The following is a 24,507-nucleotide window of genomic DNA, read 5'->3' as shown; positions in this document are numbered from 1 at the left end:
CGTGGTCATTGAGATTTAAAATTGATAGAATTTGTCAATCAACAATTATTTTAGTCATTCTGTAAATAAAGACTAAATGACAAAAATACTCTCAATTTAATAAGGAATAGGCCAAAATGATATGATAAAAACTGATAGTATTTTTGTCATTTCATTTTCTTATTAAACGGAGATTTTCTACGGAATAACCAAAATAATTAACAGTTGACAAACTCAGTATACAGTCTATTGATTTCAAATCTCAAGACTAAAGTTAAGATTTATGCCAATTTCAAGAACCACTTTAACTAAAAAGCCAAGCAAAAAAAAAAAATCAAGTTTTGAGGAAAATAAGTCCTTGTATAATATCAACTGACATTTGAAGTTTAGTGGCAGTTGTAATCATTTCATTTGATTGAAGGAGGCCTCATATTCGTCCAAATTCAACAAGAATATGACTCGCATTCGACTCACATGAGTGTGAGAACGATCTCGCACGATATCGCTTAACATCGCCTATGTATATTAAAATAGGGGGTCCTAGAGAGTTGGCTTGTATAAGGAGTAAACTTGAGAGAGCCAACTTGTCAAAGTTGCCACTTTTGAATTGTCACGTTGGTTACTGTCAGTCTCCTTGCTCAACAAGCATCCTTGATTCTTATACGACACTTACTTTTAGTCGACCACAGAAAGAAAAGACTAAAATAATAATAATAATAATAATAATAATAATAATTTTGCACATCCTTAATTTAGAGTGTATCTTCTAACAGAATTATCACTTAATTAGCTTAAGTAACCTTCATTAGCTTGCTCATACAGCCCAGATCGACCTTCGAGTTAGAACGCGAGGTTCATATTGAAGTAGTGCAGCCTACTGCAAGAAAATATCAACGTTTATGCTTCTGACAGATCAGCACTCTCTTTGATTGGAAGTTTTGAGTCAGTAGATGGATCTTGGATGCCTTCCGTATCAGACGGTTGAGATTCATGCTTTGCAGCAGCCTGCAATACTCGGTTTTTGACATCTGAGGATGAAGGAGATGTTGGCAGTCCAATGCCGTTTGATTCCAGTTGTCCGGCAGTCCATGAAAATGCCTGAGCTCCCAGTCTAACAGGAGAAAGCAGCAGCCTTCAAGGAAAATAACATAGCGGCCACAATAAAACGACATGAATCAGCACAATCTAAATAATGTGGTTTTTGGCTGTTTGAAGACACAACTACCGGGCCTCATGTAGTTAGCTTTACCTCACATCTTTCTTAAAATCTTCTGCGGTCTCATAAGATGCCACCCGCCGATAAATGGTCTGGTGGAATAAAAGAAATGAGCAACGAGAAAGGGGAAGGATTAAAGACTAAAGCACCCATTCTAGGAAGATTATAATACCTGACCAACACCAACAACTCCAATCAGTTGTAATGTCTTCTCCCACTCTGTAATACAACGAGTCACGCTAATTAGAGATGGAGAAGAAATCCGGCAGAAGGGAAGGAAACATGAATGTAAAAATTGGTATATCTTAAAATGAAACTTCACTTTCGATGCGCCCTATAAGCTATAAGCAATCCAATTTCTTTATAGAGATAAATTTAAGGCACGTATACACACCTAGTAGCGCATAAAATGCTGCGATCAATCCCTGCACGGAAGGTAGTTGCATAAGTTAGCAAATAATGCACTTGAAATTGCATGGCAGTTAAACATTTTTATAACACAAAAACAAATCCAGTTTCCGTAATAACAAAAGATGGATCAATATGAAGGTTGAAACTAATGAAGACAATTTGTCTTACCACACCAGACCCAAGAACTTGCACCGGAGAAGGACTGATATCCTCCAGAATTGCCTCAGCTTCCTAAAATTACACAATTTTTGAAACAAAGTTAAGAAAAATGGGGTCCACGTTACATACAAGAGAACCTCAGCCAGTGCAATCCAACAATGTTGTTAAAAAGGAAGTAATCGCATCAGATATTATCAAGGGAATTAGATGTCAATCATAGAAATTCACCAACCAGCACATTATCATCTATTGTATTTATTATAATTTACAAGAATAAACAGCTTCAGAGTGATAAATACCTCATTGAGTATGGTAAATGCTGTCTCAGGTTTGAGTTCCTTAATACGGAGACCATTTTTCACCCAAGACTTAAAGCCACCTTGAACCAAGTACGGTTTCTGTAATTTAAACATCTCAAGGTGTTAGTATCTACGAAATTGCTCTGCGATTCCAGAAATACCAAAAATTTAGATGCATTGAGCGGTTTTCTTACGATACGAGACATACGAGTTACCAAAAGAAAAGTCCTATGACTTTGTTAATTAAAATATGGATCTTTATCTTGCATTATATACTTGCCTTGAGCCCAAGCTTTCTCAAGGATCTTGCAATACCTTTGGAACGAGTACCATCAGCATCCATAACTATGACCTTGGACCTGTCCTACACAGAGTACAAAACCATATAGAACTCATTATTCATTACTCAAACCAGATGCTAATCATCGTACTTTCTAATAGTTTTAGGCATAAGATCCTGCCGTCAGATGTGAAAGTTCTTTCAGGAGCATACAACCCCGTTCAAGTCCTTGGAAAAATATGATAATATACCTAAGGTCACCAGGGCAGTGCTAAAAACTTGAATTTGAATGATTTTTATCCTTAGAATTTCCTTTCTCATATTTTTGTAGGCCAAAAAATTGTGATTGAAGTTCTTCAGGTGGAGAGTGTAAGATACTTTCAGGTGTCCACGGTCACCAAATATGGTACTATCGCTAAAGAACGGAGAATTGGTAGGTCCCAGCCCAAGATCTTCCTGTAAACTTTTAGTAAGATTCAAATAAGAACTTTTATCTTGGTATAGTTTTAAGGCATATAAAAGCCTGAAACTGCTTACCTGAACAATCTTCAAGTTCCGAATAACAGCAGCAGTTAAGGTGTCATTAAGATCCCTTCCACTCTTCACTAATTTCCATACAGCGCCATCAACCTGAAATTTTGTGCAACAAGTTCAGAACAAAGGCACAAAAAGTACATGGAGAGGAGGATATGACTGCTTTCACCCTAGCAAATATGTAATACGATTATCTCATTCATATCTTCAAAAAATTGCAATCTAACAGCAAGCCAACCTCAGGTAGGGACACACTTGCATAGCGAAAGCGAGCTGCTCGTCGAAGATCAGGAATACCCTCTCTTTCTCTCAGAACCTTCATAATGGAAATTCCAGATCCGATCATTGGCAAATTTGAGAAGCAAACATTTAGCAATAGTATTTAAAGTCATACTTGAAACTTAGGGTGAGAAGAATCTGCCTACGTTGTGTTTTACTTTAGGCAATTAAAACGATTCTTGGTTTATTCAGACCCCGTTAGGCAAAATTTTGATAATATTATCAGCGCAACCAAATATAAAGGCCAAAAAGTAAGCAAGATCTTGCCTCAGGTCGGACATCAATGAGCACAGCATTCTCTTTCCCTGTCAAGAGCTCCAATGTCAATTGAGGAGATAAATCTCCAGCGAAACCACTGTATGTCCACACCCGATAAATGACCCTGCAGCATATCTGATAAGAAATATAAATTTCTCACACAGCAGGATACTTATAATCCTTTATGTACAAATGGAAAAGGAAAAGCAGTCTTCATTTAGAACAGAAGGATATCCATACCATAAAGTAGCTGAGGTGCCAAGGAATAGAACAAATAGAATGATTGGATCATTTGGGTCCAAGCCAAGATTTTCCTCCAACCCCTCAATCGAAATATAAACCTGCATTCAACAGATTCAGATTCAGCTGACAATATTACGCAGAACAGTCATTACAAAAGCGGCAAACTCAGGATATAAATGATTGAACATATAATGTAAGCTTATAACGGAAAGTTTACTTTCTAGCGTATGTTGTCAACACAATATACAGGAAACTATAACAAAGTGGGGCTGATGGTTTGGAAGAAAAAAAAAAGCATCCAAGCAAAATCAACTAACCGGCCTTTTTTTTTCCAGAGAACCAGTTTGAACCTTACAAATTATTTAGAATAACGTACAACTCCGCAAACCACAATCTATTTTCCTTTACAGCTCAACCAAATAGCCTTATATAATGGACGTGTACTATTAATACCTGTTGAAAAGCAGTTTTGGCAGGCCCCAAGAACTCTGCAACTCTCTTTTCAGACAAATTTAGCGCATCACTGATGTCAGGAGGGAGAAAGGCCTTGGCAGACTGGTAAGAACTAACAGCAAAGGAAGCCCCATTTGATAGAGAATCTTCCACCACAACAATTGAACGTCTCAAGACATCAATAGCAACAACAGCTCCTTTACTTGTGGCTTCCTTAAAGTCGCTTGAAAATTTTGTCATTTTACTACCACCATATTGTCCCGTTTGATCCACTGTTGAAAACAATCCACCAACAGTATTATCCACTGCTTCGGTAGCATTTGTAACAACAGATGTTATTGATGAAGTGATTGTATCTACTGAGGTTTTAACTATATCTTCGCCCTTTTCTACCGAAGCGCTGAAAGACTTGCTAACCCCATCAATAAAATCCTCAATACTAGTTTTCACACCGGATAATCGATCAGTATCCATGTCTAGGGAGTCAGGTACAGAGGTGGAATTCCCTGGTGTTAAATCAGTAGCTGATATGCTTTCAGGTTCTACAGCTGCCGGTAAGACACTTGCATTTCCAGTTGACGGATTAGTAAAGTCCACGAGTCCCTCATCAGGAGCCAATAGGCTAGAGCTGTCTACAAACTTCAGTTCCAACCTTCCCGGCGGATGCTGTTCATACATGGTTCCAGTAGAAGAGCTCCACATGTCTGAATACTTGCACTTGAGATGGTCTGATTCATATGAGTGGGAACACCTGTTAACAAAATCCGTAGAGACGGATTGTTCTGTGCCTTTCACGAAATTCGAATACAAAGACTTTGTAGCGTGTGCTTTGAAGAAATCTCTTTGAAAAGGCATTGCCTTTGACAAGCCCAGAGAGCCCCTGTATCCCATAGTGTATCTAGCCTCAAAATCCTTCTGGAACTGGGAACTGGCATTCAACCCTCCATGTAAGGTAATCTGTGAAATTCATTTGCACACATGTAAATTCCACAATAACTTTGACCAAAAATGTTTCACAAATATGACATGATGCCAAACAAAATTAGTTGTTTCAAATTCTATGTCACCACAAGCTGATCATAACATGCTTCAATATATACAAACCACATCAACTCCCCACTCCCCCTAATAAATTGGAAAAAACACCCGAGAACTATAAGTTTTATACAAAAACACTTCACGAGCTCAATTATAGCGAAAGCCCCATCATTTCATCCACTTGTCATACTTTAATTAATACTTATTTGTTCACTACAAAATATTGAGTTCGAAGTGTTTTTTTTTTCTTTCCCAAATTGTAAAGTTAGCAATACTTTAATTGATACTTATTTGTACTTATATGTAAAAAGTCTTTTTTCTTCTAAAAAAGCGATATTCTAGACTACTCTAATCTAATAGGCCAGGAGCGGATCAACCAATTGACCTAACTCCCTTCTGCATGAACTATACGAACCTTAAGGGTGTGTTTGGATGAGGTAATCTTAAAGAAAAAACTTGCTTACCGAGCATGTACATCTTACCTGAGAATGGGAAGAACGGCTTGAGGTGGCTGAGCAAACAGGCAGCATTGCCGTACCAACCCGCCGACCAAAACTCAATTATTCAGCAACAAACACAATCAAATTCCACCAGCACTTTGCTAAAATAACCCTAAACTAACGTTAAATTGCATAGAAACGGAAGTGTTTTTGCAAAGAAAATTATTACTTCTGCGGTCTCTTCTTGCTACAGTAATCAGAAAAATGGGTTTTCCATTTTTGTATGGAATCGTCGGAGGAAAGAATAAGATAATGATGATATGACGAATCAAATCGTCCAATGAAATTGCTTCTTCTTTGCCTCTCGTTTTTCGGTGGGGACATGACTTGTTTTTGGCATTCTTGTGGGGTTTTGGCGCAACGTCCCTGTACTTTCCCGTATTCAGTTTTCTTTCCCGCGAGTTTTGGCATTTTGCATTTTTTTTTTCATTTAATAGACAAATACTCGATTTTACCGGATTTTATATATTTCGCGATTTTCTCTATTTTGGAGGTATTCTATGTTTTTTTTTTCTGTTGGGTAATGCTAGGAATAATATTTATTTAAATTATATTTTGTAAATTATATAACGTAGGTGTTAGTAATTGGATTATTATTTAAATATTAATTAACGTATTTATTTTATATTATGATACATCACATAATTTGTAAATGTGATCTAAAAAGTTAGTCTACCTATCATTATTTATTTATTTTTATCAAAGTGGTGTTAGACCATTGGGTTTGTGGGCTCCACATGCATGACATGTTAGCATAATAACTAAAAACTAAATGGTGTTTGACATCAAAGACGGAATTCGTGTACCGAGTAAAACTGAAAAAAGAAATTGATGAGTTTAGAAACATGAATGACTAAACTGATGAGTTGACAAAACATAAAGGATAATTTGTTATAAAAAAAAACCAAAAAAAAAAAAATATAAAATGGTCCATACACTGGAGGTTTATCAATAATTTTCATTATTCTTAAGATGTGCTTACTTGTCATCAATTATCGAAGAACCTACAAAATATTAACGTAAGAGAGATTTGTAATGTACGGAGAACACAATCTGATACATCAAGTGTCATAATATAATTGAGGAGAAGTTTCTTATCAAGTGTCACAATCTTAATAAAAATACATTATTTGTAAGTGAAAGAATAAACTCATTTCAAAAAATAAATAAAAGTGTTGTTAAAAAAACATGTACTTATTCCGTTTCTATTTGTTGTTTTGAGACAAACACAAACACAAAAAAATGTTGTTCTTTTGGGAAAAAGGGAAACACAAATGTTTTCAATAAGCTCAAATTAGTACCAAAAATGAATGGATAAACAACTTATTAACAAAAAAGCGGTACACACCTTAAAAAACAAGTCATCGTTTATTATCTTCCTCCGTGCCTGCCTATGTGACGTCATTTTTTTCCGATGCAATTCTGTAAGACCGGAGAAGCGGTGAGTTCTGCCGAGTGGAACGCATCCAATCGACGCCCTTCGATGCCTGCTGTTCCAATTCTCCGGCGCCTTCAGTAGTATCATTCCTCTCTCCGTCAGATCCAATTCCTACGGCAACGCGCATCAACGGAAGAGATAACATGGAATCAGCTGGTAACCTTCTTGAACCTTCAAGTCTCTGCTATGCGATGCGATCCACCGCTTTTCAATTTCGAATATGACCTCTATCACTTCTTTCGCTTTCAGCTTGATAATTAGTTTCTGTTCGATTTTATGTGCTGTGCATGTGTGTGTGTGTGTGTGTGTATAGATTATGTGCTATTTTTGTGTGTTTGTTGCATTTCGAATCGGATTCTGATAGCTTAAAACACCTTAACACTGTGAATTTTATCTGTTAAATTGACATTTGAATTCTTATTGTTGTGGTTGTTGCATAAATGTAAATGGTTGTTTTCGACCTTTTGTTACGGAAGAGTGCACGGTGACTATTTTGGAATGCTAATAACAGCGCCCTATGTGTACACACACGCTGAGGTGTATGTATATTGTGATGGTGCGCAGAGTCATACAGTTCTCTTTCTTTGCAAGGTTGCTTATGCTTTCTGTTTTATTTTAAATATGTTACAGGTGGTGGTATAAGGGAGACATCTGTTATAGTTGTGACATTGGATACTGGTGAAGTTTATATAATTGCGAGTTTGTCTTCTAGGCTCGACACTCAGGTCATACATGTTGATCCCACAACCGGAGTGCTTCGCTACAATGCGAAGCCAGGATTTGATGTTTTCAAATCCGAAAAGGAAGCATTGGATTACATTACAGACGGATCACACTGGTCGTGTAGGAGTACAACCTATGCACATGCAATATTGGGTTATGCTGCTTTGGGCAGCATTGGTTTGCTTCTCGTGGCCACCAAGTTGACTGCTAGTGTTCCGAATTTGCCTGGTGGAGGGTGCATTTATACGGTGACTGAGAGCCAATGGATCAAGATTCAACTTCAGAATCCACAACCACAAGGGAAAGGAGAAGAAAAGAATGTTAATGAATTAACTGATCTTGACATTAATGGGAAGCACTACTTTTGTGAGGCAAGGGATATCACTCGACCATTTCCTAGCCGTATGAGCTTGCGTGAGCCCGATGATGAATTTGTTTGGAACGCCTGGTTCTCGATGCCTTTCAAAAACATTGGGTTGTCGCAGCATTGTGTCACTCTTCTGCAGGTTTTGCTTCTTCCTTGGTATCTTCAAATTGATGCTTATCTGACTATTATCTTCTTTCACCTGATCCTTATCTAACTATCTGATTTCTTACCCTAGTACCTCGATTTAGTGATGGTGATTGTTCAAGTCTATGCACGATATGCTAATTATAGCCAACTGGTTCAACTCTGCTTTTACTTGTACTTAAATTTATACGCACTTATGCAGCTCTTTGAGTACATATTATTTACCACTGATAGCGGCATAGATTTCATAACTATTATATTAGGCAACAAGTTGTTGAACTTATCTATAATAGGTGCTCAATTTTGCCTTCATTGAATATGACTGAGCAAAAGAAGAAGTTAAATTGTTGTTAAGATCTGAAGATAGCATAAGGAATTATGTGATTAGATGTAAAGTTAACCCTTTCATACTGTTCTCTTACTTGATATTAATGTGTAGGGTTTTGCGGAGTGTCGAACTTTTGGAACCTTAGGGAAGGTGGACGGAATTGTTGCTCTCATAGCTCGTCGTAGTAGGTTGCATCCTGGTACTCGGTACTTGGCTAGGGGATTGAATTCTTGTTTTAGCACAGGTAACATGACCTATTAAGTTATTTACAACTCTCAAACTTTTAATATTTGAAGATACGCATGGTTGTGTCATTTTGTCAATGACTTCCAGTGGAGTTTCTCAGAATATTGAGGATAGAAAGTAATTTAGAAAAACAACATATTGATATTTTGTTTATGAAATTCATTAACCTATGGTGTTTCTTTTTCGTTTTTATTTTTTGCTTAGAAGGCTTCACATTGTAATTTGTATTCTTCTCATTTAGGAGTACAAATTTACATTCTAAATGAAAATCATTCTCCTTTTACTTTATGTTTTAAGTGAACTTTTCATACTTATGAAGAATGCACGTCTGACAGGAAATGAAGTGGAGTGTGAGCAACTTGTATGGGTCCCTAGAAGGGCTGGTCAAACTGTTCCTTTTAACACATACGTGTGGCGACGCGGCACAATTCCAATTTGGTGGGGTGCAGAGTTAAAGATTACTGCTGCAGAAGCAGAAATATACGTTTCGGATAGTGATCCTTATAAAGGAAGTGCGGAGTACTACCAGAGGTTGAGTAAGAGGTATGATGCACGAAATTTTGATGTAGCCTTTGGGGGGAGTCGGAATAGAAAAGCGTTTGTTCCAATTGTTTGCATCAACTTGCTTAGGAGTGGAGAAGGAAAGTCAGAATGTATTTTAGTTCAACATTTTGAGGAATCTTTAAACTACATCAAGTCAACTGGAAAACTTCCTTATACTCGAATTCACTTGATAAATTATGACTGGCATGCCAGTATAAAGTTAAAAGGTGAACAGCAAACCATCGAAGGATTATGGAAACATCTAAAAGCACACACTGTTTCCATAGGCATTTCTGAGGGAGATTTTTTGCCTTCGCGGGAAAGAATTAAGGACTGCAGAGGAGAAATTATCTACAATGATGACTTTGAAGGCGCCTTCTGCTTAAGATCACGTCAAAATGGTGTGATACGTTTCAACTGTGCTGATTCTTTGGATAGGACAAATGCTGCAAGTTATTTTGGCTCCCTCCAGGTTTTCATGGAGCAGTGTAGGCGGCTTTGTATATCACTTGATAGTGATTTGGCATTTGGTTATCAGTCAATGAGTAATTATGGTGGCTATACTGCTCCTTTGCCACCAGGCTGGGAGAAGAGATCTGATGCAGTAACAGGGAAAACTTTTTATGTTGATCACAACACTAGGACCACAACATGGACGCATCCGTGTCCCGATAAACCTTGGAAGAGATTTGATATGGCATTTGAGGAGTTTAAGAGGTCAACAATTTTATCACCGGTATCCCAGCTTGCTGATATTTTTCTGCTTGCGGGTGATATTCATGCAACACTTTATACTGGTTCGAAAGCTATGCATAGCCAAATCCTTAGCATCTTCAATGACGATGCAGGAAAATTCAAACAATTTTCTGCAGCACAAAATATGAAAATTACTTTGCAGCGGAGATACAAAAATGCAGTTGTAGACAGCTCTCGTCAAAAGCAACTGGAGATATTTCTTGGAATGAGACTATTCAAGCATCTTCCATCAGTTTCTTTTCACCCTCTTAATGTATGTTATTCTGGGACTGCTCTGGATCAATTTTGGTGATAATAATTTCATTTATTTTATGCTTCTTTTTGTGCTAGGTTCATCTAACAAGTTGCAACAAGAGGTTTTAACTGCCATAGATTAATTTAAAAGTTATTCTAAGTTAGTACAACCCATTTAACTACAAATGGATGGAATCACCAGCTGCATATTGGAAGGCCCTTTTGTTACTGGTAAAATGTAACAGTGGTTTTGATCGTTGTAGGAAATACTCTATTGATTTAGGGTTTGGCATCAGATTTAGACTACAGACTGGTGTCTCTTCCCAAAATGTTGGCTTTCCCTGGAATTTCCTGTGATTCTTGGGTTTAGATCTGATCATAATGTAATACCTTTGCATTTTGAGTTCCATAGATTCTGGCTTTCATGATTTATATAATGATTATATATTGATTGTATGAACTTTTATTTACTAATTTAATCGCATTGCATGGTGATTTATATATTGATTGCATGTAATTTCTATTTGTTAATTGCATTGCATGGTGTTCACTTGTGTTATGAGTCATGACTATTTCTCTACATTGAATTGTTGGATCTTTTCTTGAAAGTCATAAATGATTATTATTTTTTTTCAGTTTGCTTTTTTGTAAAATGTAATAGCATCAAGTCTCTCAACCAAGCATTGTGATCTTGCAGGTCGTCTCTCGACCATCTGGTTTCTTCCTTAAGCCAGTTGCTAACATGTTTCCAAGTTCCAATGGTGGAGCCAGTCTTCTGAGTTTCAAGAGAAAGGATCTAGTCTGGGTACTTTTTCTTTCGGTTTTCATTGCGTGGAACATTTGACTGTACCATAATGGTCTTTTTTCTGCAGAATTCTTTTATGTCTCTTATTTGGAGTAGTTTTTATCACACAGGTTTGCCCACAGGCCGCAGATGTTGTCGAACTTTTTATCTATTTAGGTGAACCTTGCCATGTTTGTCAGCTTCTTCTCACAATATCCCATGGTGTAGATGATTCAACTTATCCATCAACAGTTGACGTAAGGACAGGACGCTCTTTAGATGGGCTAAAACTTGTATTGGAGGTCTGTAATCTTTCTTTCACTGCTCCTACAACTTTAATTTGCTTTGAACTTTATTTCAATTTAGAATTGGTGGTCCCAGGTATCCAGCTAAAACAAGATGAGGATCCTTTTAGTTCCTATCTGATGTAAAGACTAACAACTAGGTTAAGCCATGAAATGCAAGGGACCTAGTTGCCAAAGCTTAAATATATAGAATACAAAAGAAGTTCATGACTTTGGTTTTGGTATTTTTTTGTTAGTTTCTTGTATTGTGGTACATTTGTTGCAAATCTACTTGTGCTGAGTTAATATAATTTCTGATTTCTCCCATAGTTTCTAATCTTTTATTGGATTCTGATGACAGGGTGCTTCGATACCTCATTGTGTAAATGGAACAAACCTCTTGATACCCTTAACAGGGGCAATTAGTCCAGAGGATATGGCTGTAACAGGAGCTGGTTCACGTCTTCATGCTCAAGATACATCTAGCCTTCCATTATTGTATGATTTTGAAGAACTGGAAGGAGAACTTGACTTCCTTACTCGTGTAGTTGCCCTTACATTTTATCCTGCCGTCTCTGGAAAGAGCCCTATCACTTTTGGTGAGGTAAAAAGCAACTTGTGTAATTATTAATAGATATGTCATTGTCCTTGATTTATGACTCTTCAGTTAGTTATTTAGGTTCTGAATCGAAGAGCTAGCATGGTTGAAGCTTAAGCCATTTGGATTTTCTGGTACATGGTATAGAGAGGATGGGTATTGCAGAACCTGCAAGTGGATGATAATTCTTTTGTGAATTTATTTGCAGATAGAAGTCCTTGGAGTTTCTCTTCCTTGGAAGGGTGTATTTACTAACGAAGGCCCTGGTGCAAGTTTACCTGAACAAGCTAAAAACCTTCAGAATGAAAACAATCTTTTTTCCACTGGGTCAAAAACCAATCCATTTTCCGGTGCTTCATCTAATGAATATGTGACGGTACCAGTGCAACCAAGTGCATCTGCCAACAATTTGGTTGATCTATTGACCGGAGAGGTTGTGCTTTCAGAACACTTTGCTGCACCAGTGATAGGAAATGCTGAGGACAAGGGAGGTGACTTGCTTGATTTCTTGGACCAAGCTATTGTTGAATATCATGGTGCTGAAACTGATCATAAATCACATGATGGAAAACCTTTAGATAGCAGTTCTCAGCAGTACATTGATTGTTTGAAATCCATTGCTGGGCCACGTATGGTATGCTACTAACTCTTCTATTATTTCTTTGAACCACTATGCTATTATGCGGTTTACCTTATAAAGAGGATGTCCTTTGGAATCTTTTGTCGAACCACTATTGATGAATCCTACTTTCTGCAGGAAAAAAAACTAAACTTCATGGAAGCCATGAAACTTGAAATTGAACGCCTTCGGCTGGACATTTCTGCTGCTGAAAGGGATAGAGCTTTGTTATCTATAGGAACTGATCCTGCTACTATAAACCCTAATGTTTTACTTGATGAACGATACATGGGAAGATTGTGTAGAGTTGCAAACTCCGTTGCACTGCTTGGACAAGCATCCTTGGAAGACAAAATTACATCTGCTGTTGGTCTTGAGACTACTGATGATACTGCAATAGATTTTTGGAATATAACTAGCTTTGGTGAGCGCTGTTATGGCGGCACGTGTGAGGTGCGTGCTGAAACTAATGCACCTACACGTGCTTCCTTTTCAGAATCATCAGGGGGAGTTTCCCCATCTCTTTTCTTATGTTCCCAATGTGAAAGGAAAGTATGTAAAGTTTGTTGTGCTGGGAGAGGGGCCCTTCTGGTTGCAGGCTATGGCTCAAGGGAGGCCATGAGTTACAATGGTGTGGTAAATCAGGGGGGGTCAGGCCATGGTTTCCAGGTTGATGTCTCAACAAATCATACAGTAGTGCTGGATAGTGTTATTTGTAAAAGATGCTGCGATGATACTGTGCTTGATGCATTGATCTTGGACTACGTCAGGGTCTTGGTAAGCAAGAGGAGAAGTGCCCGTGCAGATTCTGCTGCCCATGAGGCCTTGAACCAAGTGATTGGATATTCGGTAAGGAATTGTCTTTCTGAAAGGAATCAGTCTCCGGATAGACCGAGAACTATTAAAGTTCTGCAGAAATTACTTGGCAGTGTGGAATCGTTAGCTGAGTTTCCATTTGCCAGCTTTTTACACTCGGTAATTTTTTTACTTATTTTACTTTCTTGTTTCAGGGTTCCAGTAAACTTTTGTCTTATTTCCATCTCGGTTTGCTTACGGATTTCAGTATTATACATGATTGTTGTGACCATTTTAGGTTGAAACGGGAGCAGATTCAGCACCATTCTTGTCATTGCTTGCTCCTCTTGAATCTGGATCACGACATTCATACTGGAAAGCTCCTCCTAGTACCACTAGTGTTGAGTTTGTTATTGTTCTTGGCACCCTTTCTGATGTTAGTGGGGTTGTTTTGCTTATTAGTCCATGTGGTTATTCTGAGGCTGATGCTCCCACCGTAAGTAGTCTATACACTCTCTTCTTTATTTTTATTTTATTTGGTAAATGAACGTCTTCAGAAAATCTTGCTTTGTAGTATATCTCCTTTTTGTTCGTAAATTGTTGAATTGTGCACCTTTTTGCTCCACATACATTGATTTCGTCTGTATTTGTTTTGACTAATTCACCTCTCGCACAGGTGCAAATCTGGGCCAGCAATAAAATACACAAAGAAGAAAGGTCATGCATGGGAAAATGGGATTTGCAGTCCCAGATCACGTCTTCCTCAGAATATTATGGACCAGAAAAGTCGGTTAGAGAAAATGAAGTACCTAGGCATGTGAAGTTTGAATTTGGGAATCCAGTTCGATGCCGCATTATTTGGATAACATTACGCCTTCAACGACCTGGTTCAAAATCTCTTAATTTGGACAACTTGAATCTCTTGTCTCTTGATGAAAATCCATTTGCAGAAGTAACTCGGCGTGCCTCTTTTGGAGGAAAAGTTGAAAGAGAACCCTGTATTCATGCCAAAAGGATACTGGTAGTCGGAAGCTCGGTGAAAAAAGAGATGGTAGATACATCACAAGCCTCCGATCCGATGAATCTGAAAGGCTGGCTGGAGAGAAGTCCACCACTGAATAGATTTAGGGTAAAAAAAATCATGTTTCTATGCTTTATTCATTCAAAAATTTTGATTCATTATTGATTTTTTATTACGCGCAGTTTCGTTTATACTCATACTTTGTTCTTTCAGGTTCCCATTGAGGCTGAGAGGCTGTTGGACCATGATATTATTTTGGAGCAATATCTTTCTCCTGCATCACCTTTGCTTGCCGGATTTCGTCTTGATGCTTTTGGTGCAATAAGGCCTCTGGTTACCCATTCACCCTTTTCAAATGCACACATCTGGGATACGTCAGCAACACTTGTAGACGAGAGACACATCTCTCCAGCCGTTCTGTATATACAAGTATCTGCTGTCCAGGTACTTACTACACCTGCTTTATTGTTACGCGATTGGTGAGGATGGAAGAGGTTTTTGTGACGGTAGTTCGATGTGGCTCAATTAGCGCAATTGAAAATCCAAATTGATTACGGTGTTTTTAAGATAACTTACTGGAGACGTTGTTACAGGAACCGCACAGCATCGTACCGATTGCCGAATATCGCTTGCCGGAGGCTAAGTCTGGAACGGCGATGTACTTTGATTTCCCTCGAGAGATACAAACCCGCAGAATTATGTTTAAACTGCTTGGAGATATTACAGCATTTGCCGATGACCCAACGGAGCAGGATGATGCCGGTTCCAGAGGTGTACCGGTGGCGGCAGGCTTGTCGTTGGCCAATAAAATAAAGTTGTATTACTACGCTGATCCGTACGAACTTGGAAAATGGGCAAGCCTCTCGGCCGTTTGAATTTGTTTTCTCATCGCTTTTGTGGTTGTGTATTCCCCCATTCATATTTTATTTTTCGTTGTTGTAATCATTCGTTGGTAGTAGTTTTACGATGAGATTATATCAGTAGTGTTAGGAAATCAGAAACACGTCTCTTTGTTGTGCAAGAATATGATGATATTTTTTTAAGACCTTAGGTCATCTTCAATCGAAAGAGCGTCAAAGGGGCTCTCTTTAGCCCTATAGTCTTGTAAGAAATTATATTTTAATGAACAGTATTAGATCATACTTTATATCATCTCCAACCGAGGAGGTCAAGGGGTTATAAGCCAAACATAGTCATTTGACAAAAAATCATCTCCAACCGAGGAGGTCAAATGACCATAGGCCAAACATGATTTATTATTTTAATTAAATTGATATGGTTAATTAAATTAAACTACCATATTAAAATAAGGTTTTTGAACATATTTTGAGTGTCACTTGTCGCCAAATGAATAAGCTTCCGGATTTTTTATCTTTATATAATCTCAATAATTTTTTGGATAGGATTTCGAGTGACACGTGTCACTAACGTGAGTAACTCTTCAGATTTCTTATCTTTATGTAATCTCAATGAGTTTTCGAATAGGATTTCAAGTGACACGTGTCGTTAAAGTGAGCAACTCTCCAGATTTCTTATCTTTATGTAATCTTAATAATTTTTCGGATATGATTTCGAGTGTCACGTGTAGAGATATAATTAGTTGTGCAAATTTTAGATATGATTCTTATCTACGTGACACTTCTTATCTTAAACTTTCAATGTTGTACGAATGGTGTAGGTATTTATAGGAAAAAAATAGATTTTTTTTTTAAATTCATCCAAAAAAATAATTCAAATTCCAACAGTAACTTGATGGCAGCATGACATTAGCTAGCTGGAAGTGGCCAACCCGCTGGCTTGATTTAGGGATTTGGCCCGATGGAGCCCACATACCCTTTGGCCAAGCCCTCGGTTGGAGACGGTTTTCGTGTCATTCTTAGCTATTTTTAGCCTTTTGATCGGGTCGGTTGGAAATGACTTTAGGCCATCTCCAACCGATGGCTCGTTTTAGCCCTCTGGCCCTCCAAGATATTAATATTTTAATGAACAGTATAGGGCCATATTTGCCTCTATCTCCAACCGAGGGCCAAAGGGCCAGATGGCTCATTTAGCTCTGCCACAAAAAACCGTCTCCAACCGAGAGCCAAACATAATTTATTATTTAAAAACTACAACTTAAATGTTGTTTAAGTTTCATGTTGTTAAATGTTTTTTTTATGTTGTATAATTTTTATGTTGGTTAATGTTATTTAATGTTGTTTCATATTGTTTAATGTTGTTTCATGTTACTTAATTTAATTTAATGTTGTATAATGGCTTAGAAAGTTATATGAAAAAAATAAAATTAAAAAAAAACGAAACAAATTTTGTGAAATAGAAGTTATAGGAAAAAATAGAATTTAAAAAAAATATATGAAACAAATTTTGTAAAATAAAAGTTATAGGAAAAAAAATATGAAAAATAGAAGCTATAGGAAAAATTTTGTAAATAAAAAAAATAATAAAACTGTAAAAAAAAAATTCAAAGCATTCTTGTCGGTTATAACCAACAAAAAATTCGACACATTTAAAAAAAATCTGGCCAGCTGGAAGTGGCCAGCCCTTTCCGATTCCGTGAGGCCCTCTCAGATTCCATAGCCCTCTAGCCTGGCTCTCGGTTGGAGACGGTTTTCGGGCTATTTTCGGCCCTGTGGCCCTTTGTACCCTTCGGTTGGAGATGACCTTAGTCTGTAGAATTTTTTGCCGAGAACACGACCCGGTATACTAAACTTTGTAAACTTAATTGTTCTGTTCAACCAATTGCTTGATGAAATTTACTTGCTTTTTTCTTTTCCGGGAATTGGAATTAAAGTTTAATTTGATGATTTACTATATGCCCATACTTATTTAGAGTTCGTTTGGAAGTGCTTTTAAAATAGCTGAAAATGTTTTATTCATAGTTGACCCAAATGTATAACAATATAGACAGGGAAGATAAGGGCAGTGTTGAAAAGTTCGCAGCGACAGAAAATAAAATAAAAGCTAAGGGTTCAGATCTAAATAAAGCCCAACCAAGAAGTTTCAAATGAGCCCTATTTCCGCTGTCATCGCATGCATCACCTAAAGCCCAACTGGGTTCAATTCAGCCCATTTATTAGGTAAATTTGAGCCACGAACTAGCCCATCCAACCCACAGGGCTCAACTCAAACGAGTAAGCGACTACAATGCCCCTCCATATTCTCCGACTACAAAAACCCTAGCCCTAGCCGAGTCTTGCCTCTCACTTGCTCTCCTTTCGATCGGCCGCTGATCTTCAACAATGGTGAGCTTCCTCCCTCCGTCTCAGTTTCCTGCATCTCAACTAATTTATGCGTATTTGCTTTTTAATCTCGTAAATAAAATGCAGTAATCATTCATTAGAGTAATGGATAAGCGTTTCTTATTTTCTTCTGGACTTTGTGTTCTTTGTTTTTGTATGATTTTTTTCTTCATTTTACACTACGCAATATATGTTTCTGTTTCAATTATGTATAATTTTTCGGATTACATTGATATATGAATTGATTTATTTGATAAATAGAAAGCCCCTACAAATTTTCTGTAAACCAGCCGTCGATCAAACCACACATCACTTCCAGCTGCGGATCCTTGAATCCATTAGCTACGTTAAACCCTAGCCGGTTCTCTCTGACTTTTTCTTGTTGCTTTCGGCTGCTGTTCTTCCACGATAATGAGCTCCCTCACTGTCTTTTTTTATTCCATCACTCTCTGTCTGTTTGCTAATTTCGGTGCCGGAAAAAGTAGCTTGATAGTGTCTGTTTGGCTGCTCCGAAGATTGGTTAAAAGAGTATATTTTTAAAACGCATTTCATTAGGGCTAGCTTCAGTTCATGTTCAATTTCCCAATTAATTGATCTAACATTTGAGCTTTTATGGTTTTCATGATTATTTTTAAGGAAAACTAATGAAAAGGGCTTGAAAATTTGAGTTTTAATGATAAGGACAAAATAAAGGGTAAAGTGAATAGTACCAGGATTGACTTTTTAGTGTAAAAATGTGTTTTTTCGTTAAAGTGAACAGTACCGGATACTTTTCGTTAAAGTTCCCTTTTTTTTTATTGGGATTAGTATGTACTGTTAAGTTTTCCCTCATTAAAATATATCTCTATGCGTTGTTGAATAGTTTTCTGAAACACTGATCTGATATGTGTGTGTGTGTGTTTTAAATTTTGAGGAATGATTAAACATTTTGTTCAATTATTTGTCATAGCCGTTCGTCAAGTCTCAAAAGTCTAGGGCTTACTTCAAGAGGTTTCAAGTCAAGTATAAGAGAAGGAGAGGTATTAATTTGTTTCATGATAAATTGTTTTTTCATTTTGCAAATTGTTAGTGTGCATATGATAATTTCTTTTTGAATGTTGTCCACAGAGGGAAAGACCGACTACCGTGCCAGGATTAGGCTCATTAACCAAGATAAGAACAAGTACAACACACCCAAGTATCGGTTCGTTGTGCGATTTGTATCCTGAAAATTGTCAGCTAACTTTTGGGCCTTTCTAGTTTTAACTTTATATTTGTGTTTTGATAAAAAAAAATATGTTTTAAGGTTGGTTAACGATTTTGTCTTATCTTGGTACCAAGTATAAATTTAGAATGGATGTTTTATTTATTAAATATTTTGGTGGTAAAACATGATTTTACTTGCGTAATTTGTGATGTTCACCTTTACCTAGTTGTTAGACCAACAAGGATATTGTAGCCCAAATTGTATCTGCCAGCATTGCTGGTGATCTTGTTCTCGCTGCAGCTTATGCTCATGAGCTGCCACACTATGGGCTTGAAGTTGGTCTCACAAACTATGCAGCAGGTATTTCTGCCGTTGTATTTATTGCTTTCTCCATTATGTTTACATATATTAGTTCCTCTTGTGGGGTGATAACAGTATATTTATGATCAGCCTACTGCACTGGCCTTCTCTTGGCTCGTCGTGTGTTGAAGAAGCTGGAAATGGATGACGAATATGAGGGCAATGTTGAGGTAGTGTGTAGTTATTATATGTATGCCCAATCCCAATTTGATTCCCTTTGTTTTCTTTTTCTAAAATTGATCTGGTATTGCAGGCTACTGGTGAGGACTACTCTGTGGAGCCAGCTGAGAGCAGAAGGCCATTCCGTGCTCTTCTTGATGTTGGCCTGATCAGGACCACCACAGGAAACCGTGTATTCGGTGCCTTGAAGGTAAGGTAGCAGGTTATGCTGCTGCCAATTTAACCTTTTTGTTGTGATGAAGTCAAGTTTTTTAGATTATATCATACTGTAGTGTTTATTAAATTGTATGCTGATCTCTGGCTGTACCTCATTTTTCATATTTCTCTCCGTGCTACGAATGTGATGGTCTTTCTCAATTTTTTTATTTTTTATAATTTCATCAGAGTGTGATTTTTGTAATTGGTCACAGGGTGCTTTGGATGGGGGATTAGATATCCCTCACAGTGAGAAGAGGTTTGCTGGTTTCTCCAAGGATAGCAAACAGCTTGACGCTGAGGTTCATCGCAAATATATCTATGGAGGCCATGTTGCGGCGTACATGAATGTGGGTTTCGATTGCTTATGCCAGACATCACTTTTTACTTCACTGTTAAAATTTTACTGATATTTGTTTACCATAACTTAATTATTTGTTTCTCAAGCTTTTCGGATATTGCCTGCTGAAACCTATAATTGTTTGTTATTTAGACTTTGGGGGAGGATGAGCCAGAGAAATATCAGACTCACTTCAGTGAATATATCAAGAAAGGTATTGAAGCAGATAACATTGAGGAGTTGTACAAGAAAGTTCATGCTGCCATTCGCGCTGATCCTACCGCTAAGAAGACTGAGAAGCAGCCGCCTAAGGAACACAAGAGGTAAATGTTGGAACAAATGCTGTTACATAGTTATGAGTATTTTTTTCGAGGCGTGGTTTCTTTGTTTGAATGTACATGCATTTGATATGTGTATTTATATGAAATTTTCTGTTTGTTTCACAGGTACAATCTCAAGAAGCTTACCTTTGATGAAAGGAAGAAGAAGTTGGTCGAGAGGTTGACTGCCTTCAACGACGCAGCTAACGAGGACGACGATGATGACGAGTGAAGGCATTCGTTGGGAATATTTAGAGACATTTGAACATTTTTCATGCTTTGAGTTTCATGCTAAAAATGCGACAGAAGTTTTGACAATGCTATTGAAGTTATTTTGTTTTGAGTGTTTTGAGTTCCTACTGCGAGTGTTGGACTCGTGCATTCATTTTTTAGTGAAAGCTTTTGATCTCGGCAAGCTTTTAGTCTCGGCAATGCTCAAATTCACTCAAGTTCTCTTCACTACTTAAACGTGCTTGTTTGAAGTGGGTTTAAAATAGCTAAAAGTATTTTTGATCAAAATGTTTTTAGAATAAAAAATGCAAGTAAATCTTAAAAAAGTACGTGAAAGTGCTTCTTGTAAAGAGCATCAATTATGTGTCTTTTTCAGAAAACATTTTAAATGCTTTCGGGATTCAAAAATATTTTTTATAAAAACGCTTTTAGTCAAGATGTTTAAAGATAATTTCTTTTGAAAAATTAATGTTATTAGAACGTCTTTGATAAAGTCCACAAAACTAAATTTTTTGTGCTCAAATAAAGTTGTCAATTGAGTCGAATGTCCTACACTACACTAAGTTTAGAGACTTTCTATACCACTCTTCAAACATTTTTTTACTGTAAATTTGTGTCTGTCAACATTTTTCCAAAAATGAAATATTTAAAAAAGTCGAATGATGAAAAGTAATAAAAAATATTAAAATTTGGCGAGTGATTCTCTACCACAGTGATGAAAAAGTATTGTACATTTGCATGACAGCGTGATTTTGAACTCCGTTGATGGTTAATCTAACATTTAACTTACTAACGTTATCGTTTCACTAAAAAAAATACTAAAATTTGTGGATTATGTTTGGGCATGAATCAATAAATTTCAATTCGTCGTATCATAATTAGGGAAACTGTTGGAAATGCTGTTATCAGCCCAAAGTCCACATCGAATCCCAGCCGTCCATCACACCACAAAAACCCTATTAAACCAAACATCACTTCCAGCCGTCGATCCTTAAATCCATTTGGCAGATAAAACCTCACCTTCTGAATCCAAAAACCCTAGCCGGTGCTCTCTCTTCGTCTCGTTGCTCTCGGCTGCTGATCTTCCGCGATGGTGAGCTCCCTCACTTCGTCTCTGTTACTTCCATTGAAAGTTCTCTGTCTGTGTTTGCTCGTTTCGTCTTGCGAGAAAATAGCATGATTATTTTCTGTTTGGCTGCTCGGACAATTGGTTAAGGGAGTACATTTTTCCAATCCATTTCATTAGCCCACCTTTCAGTTGATGTTAAATTTCCCAATTAATTGATCTAAAATTTGAGCTTTTATGATTTCCATGATTATTATTTCTTGTTAGGGTTAGCATGTACTGTATTGATTTGCCTCATTGAGATAGATCTGCTGCAATGTCGTATCATTTTCTGAAACATTAACATTTTTTAGTGGGATTTTTGCTCTGCTGCATGAACTGTCCTTTGTATGTAATTTTTAAGGAGTTTGTTAAACGGTTTGTTCAATTATTCGTCATAGGCTTTCGCCAAAGCTCAGAAATCAAGGGCCTACTTCAAGAGGTTCCAAGTCAAGTACAAGAGAAGGCGAGGTATTCATTTCGGCTTTTGCGATAAGTTTTTTTCCCATTTTGTTTAATGTTAGTGTACATTCTGGTGATTTGAAAGCGAATGTTGTCCAGAGGGAAAGACTGACTACCGGGCCAGGATTAGGCTTATTAACCAAGACAAGAACAAGTACAACACACCCAAGTATCGGTTTGTCGTGAGATTTGTATCCTTTTGTCAACTACGATCTGGGCCTTTCTTTCATTGAATTCATCTTTTGTTAATAACTATTTAAGATTTTATGTTGTTTCTGTGTTTTATTTATATGGAGTTTGAATTTGAAACGCCTTATTTTTTCTAATTGAAATTTTGCATCTATTATCCGTGATGTTCACCCTAACGTAGTTGTTAGACCAACAAGGATATTGTTGCACAAATTACATCTGCCAGTATTGCTGGTGATTTGGTTCTTGCTGCTGCCTATGCCCATGAGCTCCCATGCTATGGGCTCGAAGTTGGTCTTACAAACTATGCTGCAGGTATTTCCACCGTTGTATTTATTTGCTTTCCCATTCTGGCTCTATACATATGAGTTACTATCGTGGGTTAGTAACCTTATTTTTATGACCAGCCTATTGCACTGGCCTTCTTTTGGCTCGTCGTGTGTTGAAGAAGCTTGAAATGGATGACGAATATGAGGGAAATGTTGAGGTAGTGTGTGATTATTTCTCTCTATCCCGTTTGATTTTCTTCATTGCAATTTATTTTCTGATTTTATTAAAAACATTTATCCGGTATTTCAGGCTACTGGTGAGGACTATTCTGTAGAGCCAGCTGAGAGCAGAAGGCCATTCCGTGCTCTTCTTGATGTGGGTCTTATCAGGACCACCACGGGAAATCGCGTATTCGGTGCGTTGAAGGTAGAATACCATATTATGCTGCCAGTTTTGTTTTATGTGGTCAATTTCTTTTAAACATAATTCAGTTTTGTTCATTGTTTACACCGATATGTTTTGCTGACGGTTCAGATTATCAGTTTTTATTTGTCAGTCATTATTCTTTCAATTGTCTAGCATTCTTTTATCTCAAGAAAACTTGATTAAAGCCTTTCTTTTGGCGGATGTTGATGAATTGTATATTAACCTCTGGTAGTATATCATTTTCATATTGCTTCCCTTGTTATGCATTACATGGTCTTTTCCCCAGTGAGTCTGAATTTTAAATCCACTTGGTATGTGCTAACCGATTTGAAAAATATTCAATTAATTGCAGGGTGCTTTGGATGGAGGGTTGGATATCCCTCACAGTGAAAAGAGGTTTGCCGGTTTCTCCAAGGATAGCAAGCAACTTGACCCTGAGGTTCATCGGAAGTACATCTATGGTGGCCATGTTGCTGCCTACATGAGGGTTAGTTGATTATTCATGTCATACATTAGCATTAATTTGACTGGTTTAGAATATTAATGTAATTTGGTCAAAATTTTAGTTATTTGTTACTGAACTTGTATGGGCGTTGTGTCCAAGAAGAGTTACGTATTCTTATTCAGCATATCCATTTTACTTTACCGTTCATAAAATATTGATGTTTTATGCTTAAACTTACGTTTGTTTTTAAGACCTTGGCGGAGGATGAGCCAGAGAAGTATCAAAGTCACTTCAGTGAATATATTAAGAAATGTATTGAAGCGGATAACATCGAGGAGTTGTACAAGAAAGTTCATGCAGCCATCCGTGCTGATCCTACAATTAAGAAGACTGAAAAGCCTGCTCCTCAAGAACACAAGAGGTAAAAGTTTGATTGATTACTGTACACACAGTTGTCGATGTTTTAAATTGGGGCCTTGTTTCATTGTTTGCAAGTTAGTCACTTTGGAGGAGTCAATATTTGGTTAGTGTTCTTGCTCAGTAGGAAGAAGTTTACCAAATGAATCCATTTTTTCGTTTGTGCAAACAGATACAACCTCAAAAAGCTCACCTTTGATGAGAGGAAGATGAAGTTGGTTGAGAGATTGAAGGCCTTCAATGACGCTGGTAACGATGACGACAGTGATGATGATGATGAGTACTAAGCATTCAATCGAATTTTTCCACCCTTAGGACAACTGTTTACTTAATCTCTATAAACTCTGTTATCTTTATAATTCAGACATTTGAATACGTTTCTTGTCAGGAGGTTCCAGTGAGAAGCGCCACTAATTTTTTGACAAATGTTGTTATGCCGGTTATGTTTTGTTTTCGCTTTCACTACTTGTGCTATCCGCCCGCCCCTTGTTATCTTGGACTAGGTGAGTGAACGGTTGAATGTGTGGTCAAGTATCCAACGGCTTAGAATCCAATAACAAGGGGTTCCGGTGCATGCTATTTTTCGGTTCATACTAAAAAAACCCGCTGGCAA

General features: G+C 37.3%; 4 protein-coding genes across 6 annotated transcripts; 3 read left to right on the top strand and 1 right to left on the bottom strand.

The window, feature by feature from the left end:
- Positions 1-679: 679 nt before the first annotated feature.
- Positions 680-5,971, bottom strand: LOC103456358 (uncharacterized). Of its 3 annotated transcripts, none has more exons than XR_011576218.1 (14): positions 5,632-5,914; positions 4,112-5,068; positions 3,656-3,756; positions 3,425-3,539; positions 3,117-3,194; positions 2,882-2,974; positions 2,596-2,800; positions 2,345-2,428; positions 2,065-2,163; positions 1,775-1,837; positions 1,590-1,620; positions 1,368-1,414; positions 1,229-1,287; positions 680-1,111 (listed from the first exon to the last, which is right to left on the bottom strand). XR_011576218.1 is itself a non-coding variant. In XM_008396070.4 (13 exons), the coding sequence occupies exons 1-13, from the start codon at positions 5,677-5,679 to the stop codon at positions 877-879; spliced, it is 2,010 nt and encodes a 669-aa protein (XP_008394292.3). In that variant the 5' UTR covers positions 5,680-5,971; the 3' UTR covers positions 680-876. The 3 variants fall into 3 exon arrangements, 1 of the variants encoding a protein (XP_008394292.3); XR_001785984.3 differs by having other exon boundaries at positions 2,345-2,423; XM_008396070.4 differs by lacking the exon at positions 2,596-2,800 and having other exon boundaries at positions 5,632-5,971.
- An 899-nt stretch (positions 5,972-6,870) lies between these two features.
- Positions 6,871-15,681, top strand: LOC103456360 (probable phosphoinositide phosphatase SAC9). Its single transcript, XM_008396071.4, has 13 exons — positions 6,871-7,243; positions 7,718-8,316; positions 8,761-8,893; positions 9,231-10,447; positions 11,126-11,233; positions 11,344-11,514; positions 11,858-12,100; positions 12,303-12,728; positions 12,852-13,688; positions 13,807-14,004; positions 14,185-14,637; positions 14,743-14,973; positions 15,123-15,681. Exons 1-13 carry the CDS (start codon positions 7,231-7,233, stop codon positions 15,402-15,404), a joined length of 4,911 nt encoding a protein of 1,636 aa, XP_008394293.3. The 5' UTR covers positions 6,871-7,230; the 3' UTR covers positions 15,405-15,681.
- Positions 15,682-17,522: 1,841 nt separating this feature from the next.
- LOC103431370 (large ribosomal subunit protein uL18) lies at positions 17,523-20,692 on the top strand. The gene is made up of 9 exons (XM_008369519.4): positions 17,523-17,771; positions 18,718-18,787; positions 18,876-18,967; positions 19,188-19,314; positions 19,405-19,484; positions 19,568-19,684; positions 19,905-20,039; positions 20,183-20,352; positions 20,476-20,692. Exons 1-9 carry the CDS (start codon positions 17,769-17,771, stop codon positions 20,579-20,581), a joined length of 900 nt encoding a protein of 299 aa, XP_008367741.1. The 5' UTR covers positions 17,523-17,768; the 3' UTR covers positions 20,582-20,692.
- Positions 20,693-21,460: 768 nt separating this feature from the next.
- Positions 21,461-24,320, top strand: LOC103431371 (large ribosomal subunit protein uL18-like). The gene is made up of 9 exons (XM_008369520.4): positions 21,461-21,673; positions 22,087-22,156; positions 22,247-22,338; positions 22,525-22,651; positions 22,744-22,823; positions 22,916-23,032; positions 23,385-23,519; positions 23,729-23,898; positions 24,067-24,320. The coding sequence occupies exons 1-9, from the start codon at positions 21,671-21,673 to the stop codon at positions 24,179-24,181; spliced, it is 909 nt and encodes a 302-aa protein (XP_008367742.3). The 5' UTR covers positions 21,461-21,670; the 3' UTR covers positions 24,182-24,320.
- The last annotated feature ends 187 nt before the right edge of the window (positions 24,321-24,507 follow it).

This window comes from Malus domestica, chromosome 15, assembly GCF_042453785.1.
Source record: "Malus domestica chromosome 15, GDT2T_hap1".
NCBI classification, from domain to species: Eukaryota; Viridiplantae; Streptophyta; class Magnoliopsida; order Rosales; family Rosaceae; genus Malus; species Malus domestica.
This window is presented reverse-complemented; position numbering and strand designations above follow the sequence as displayed.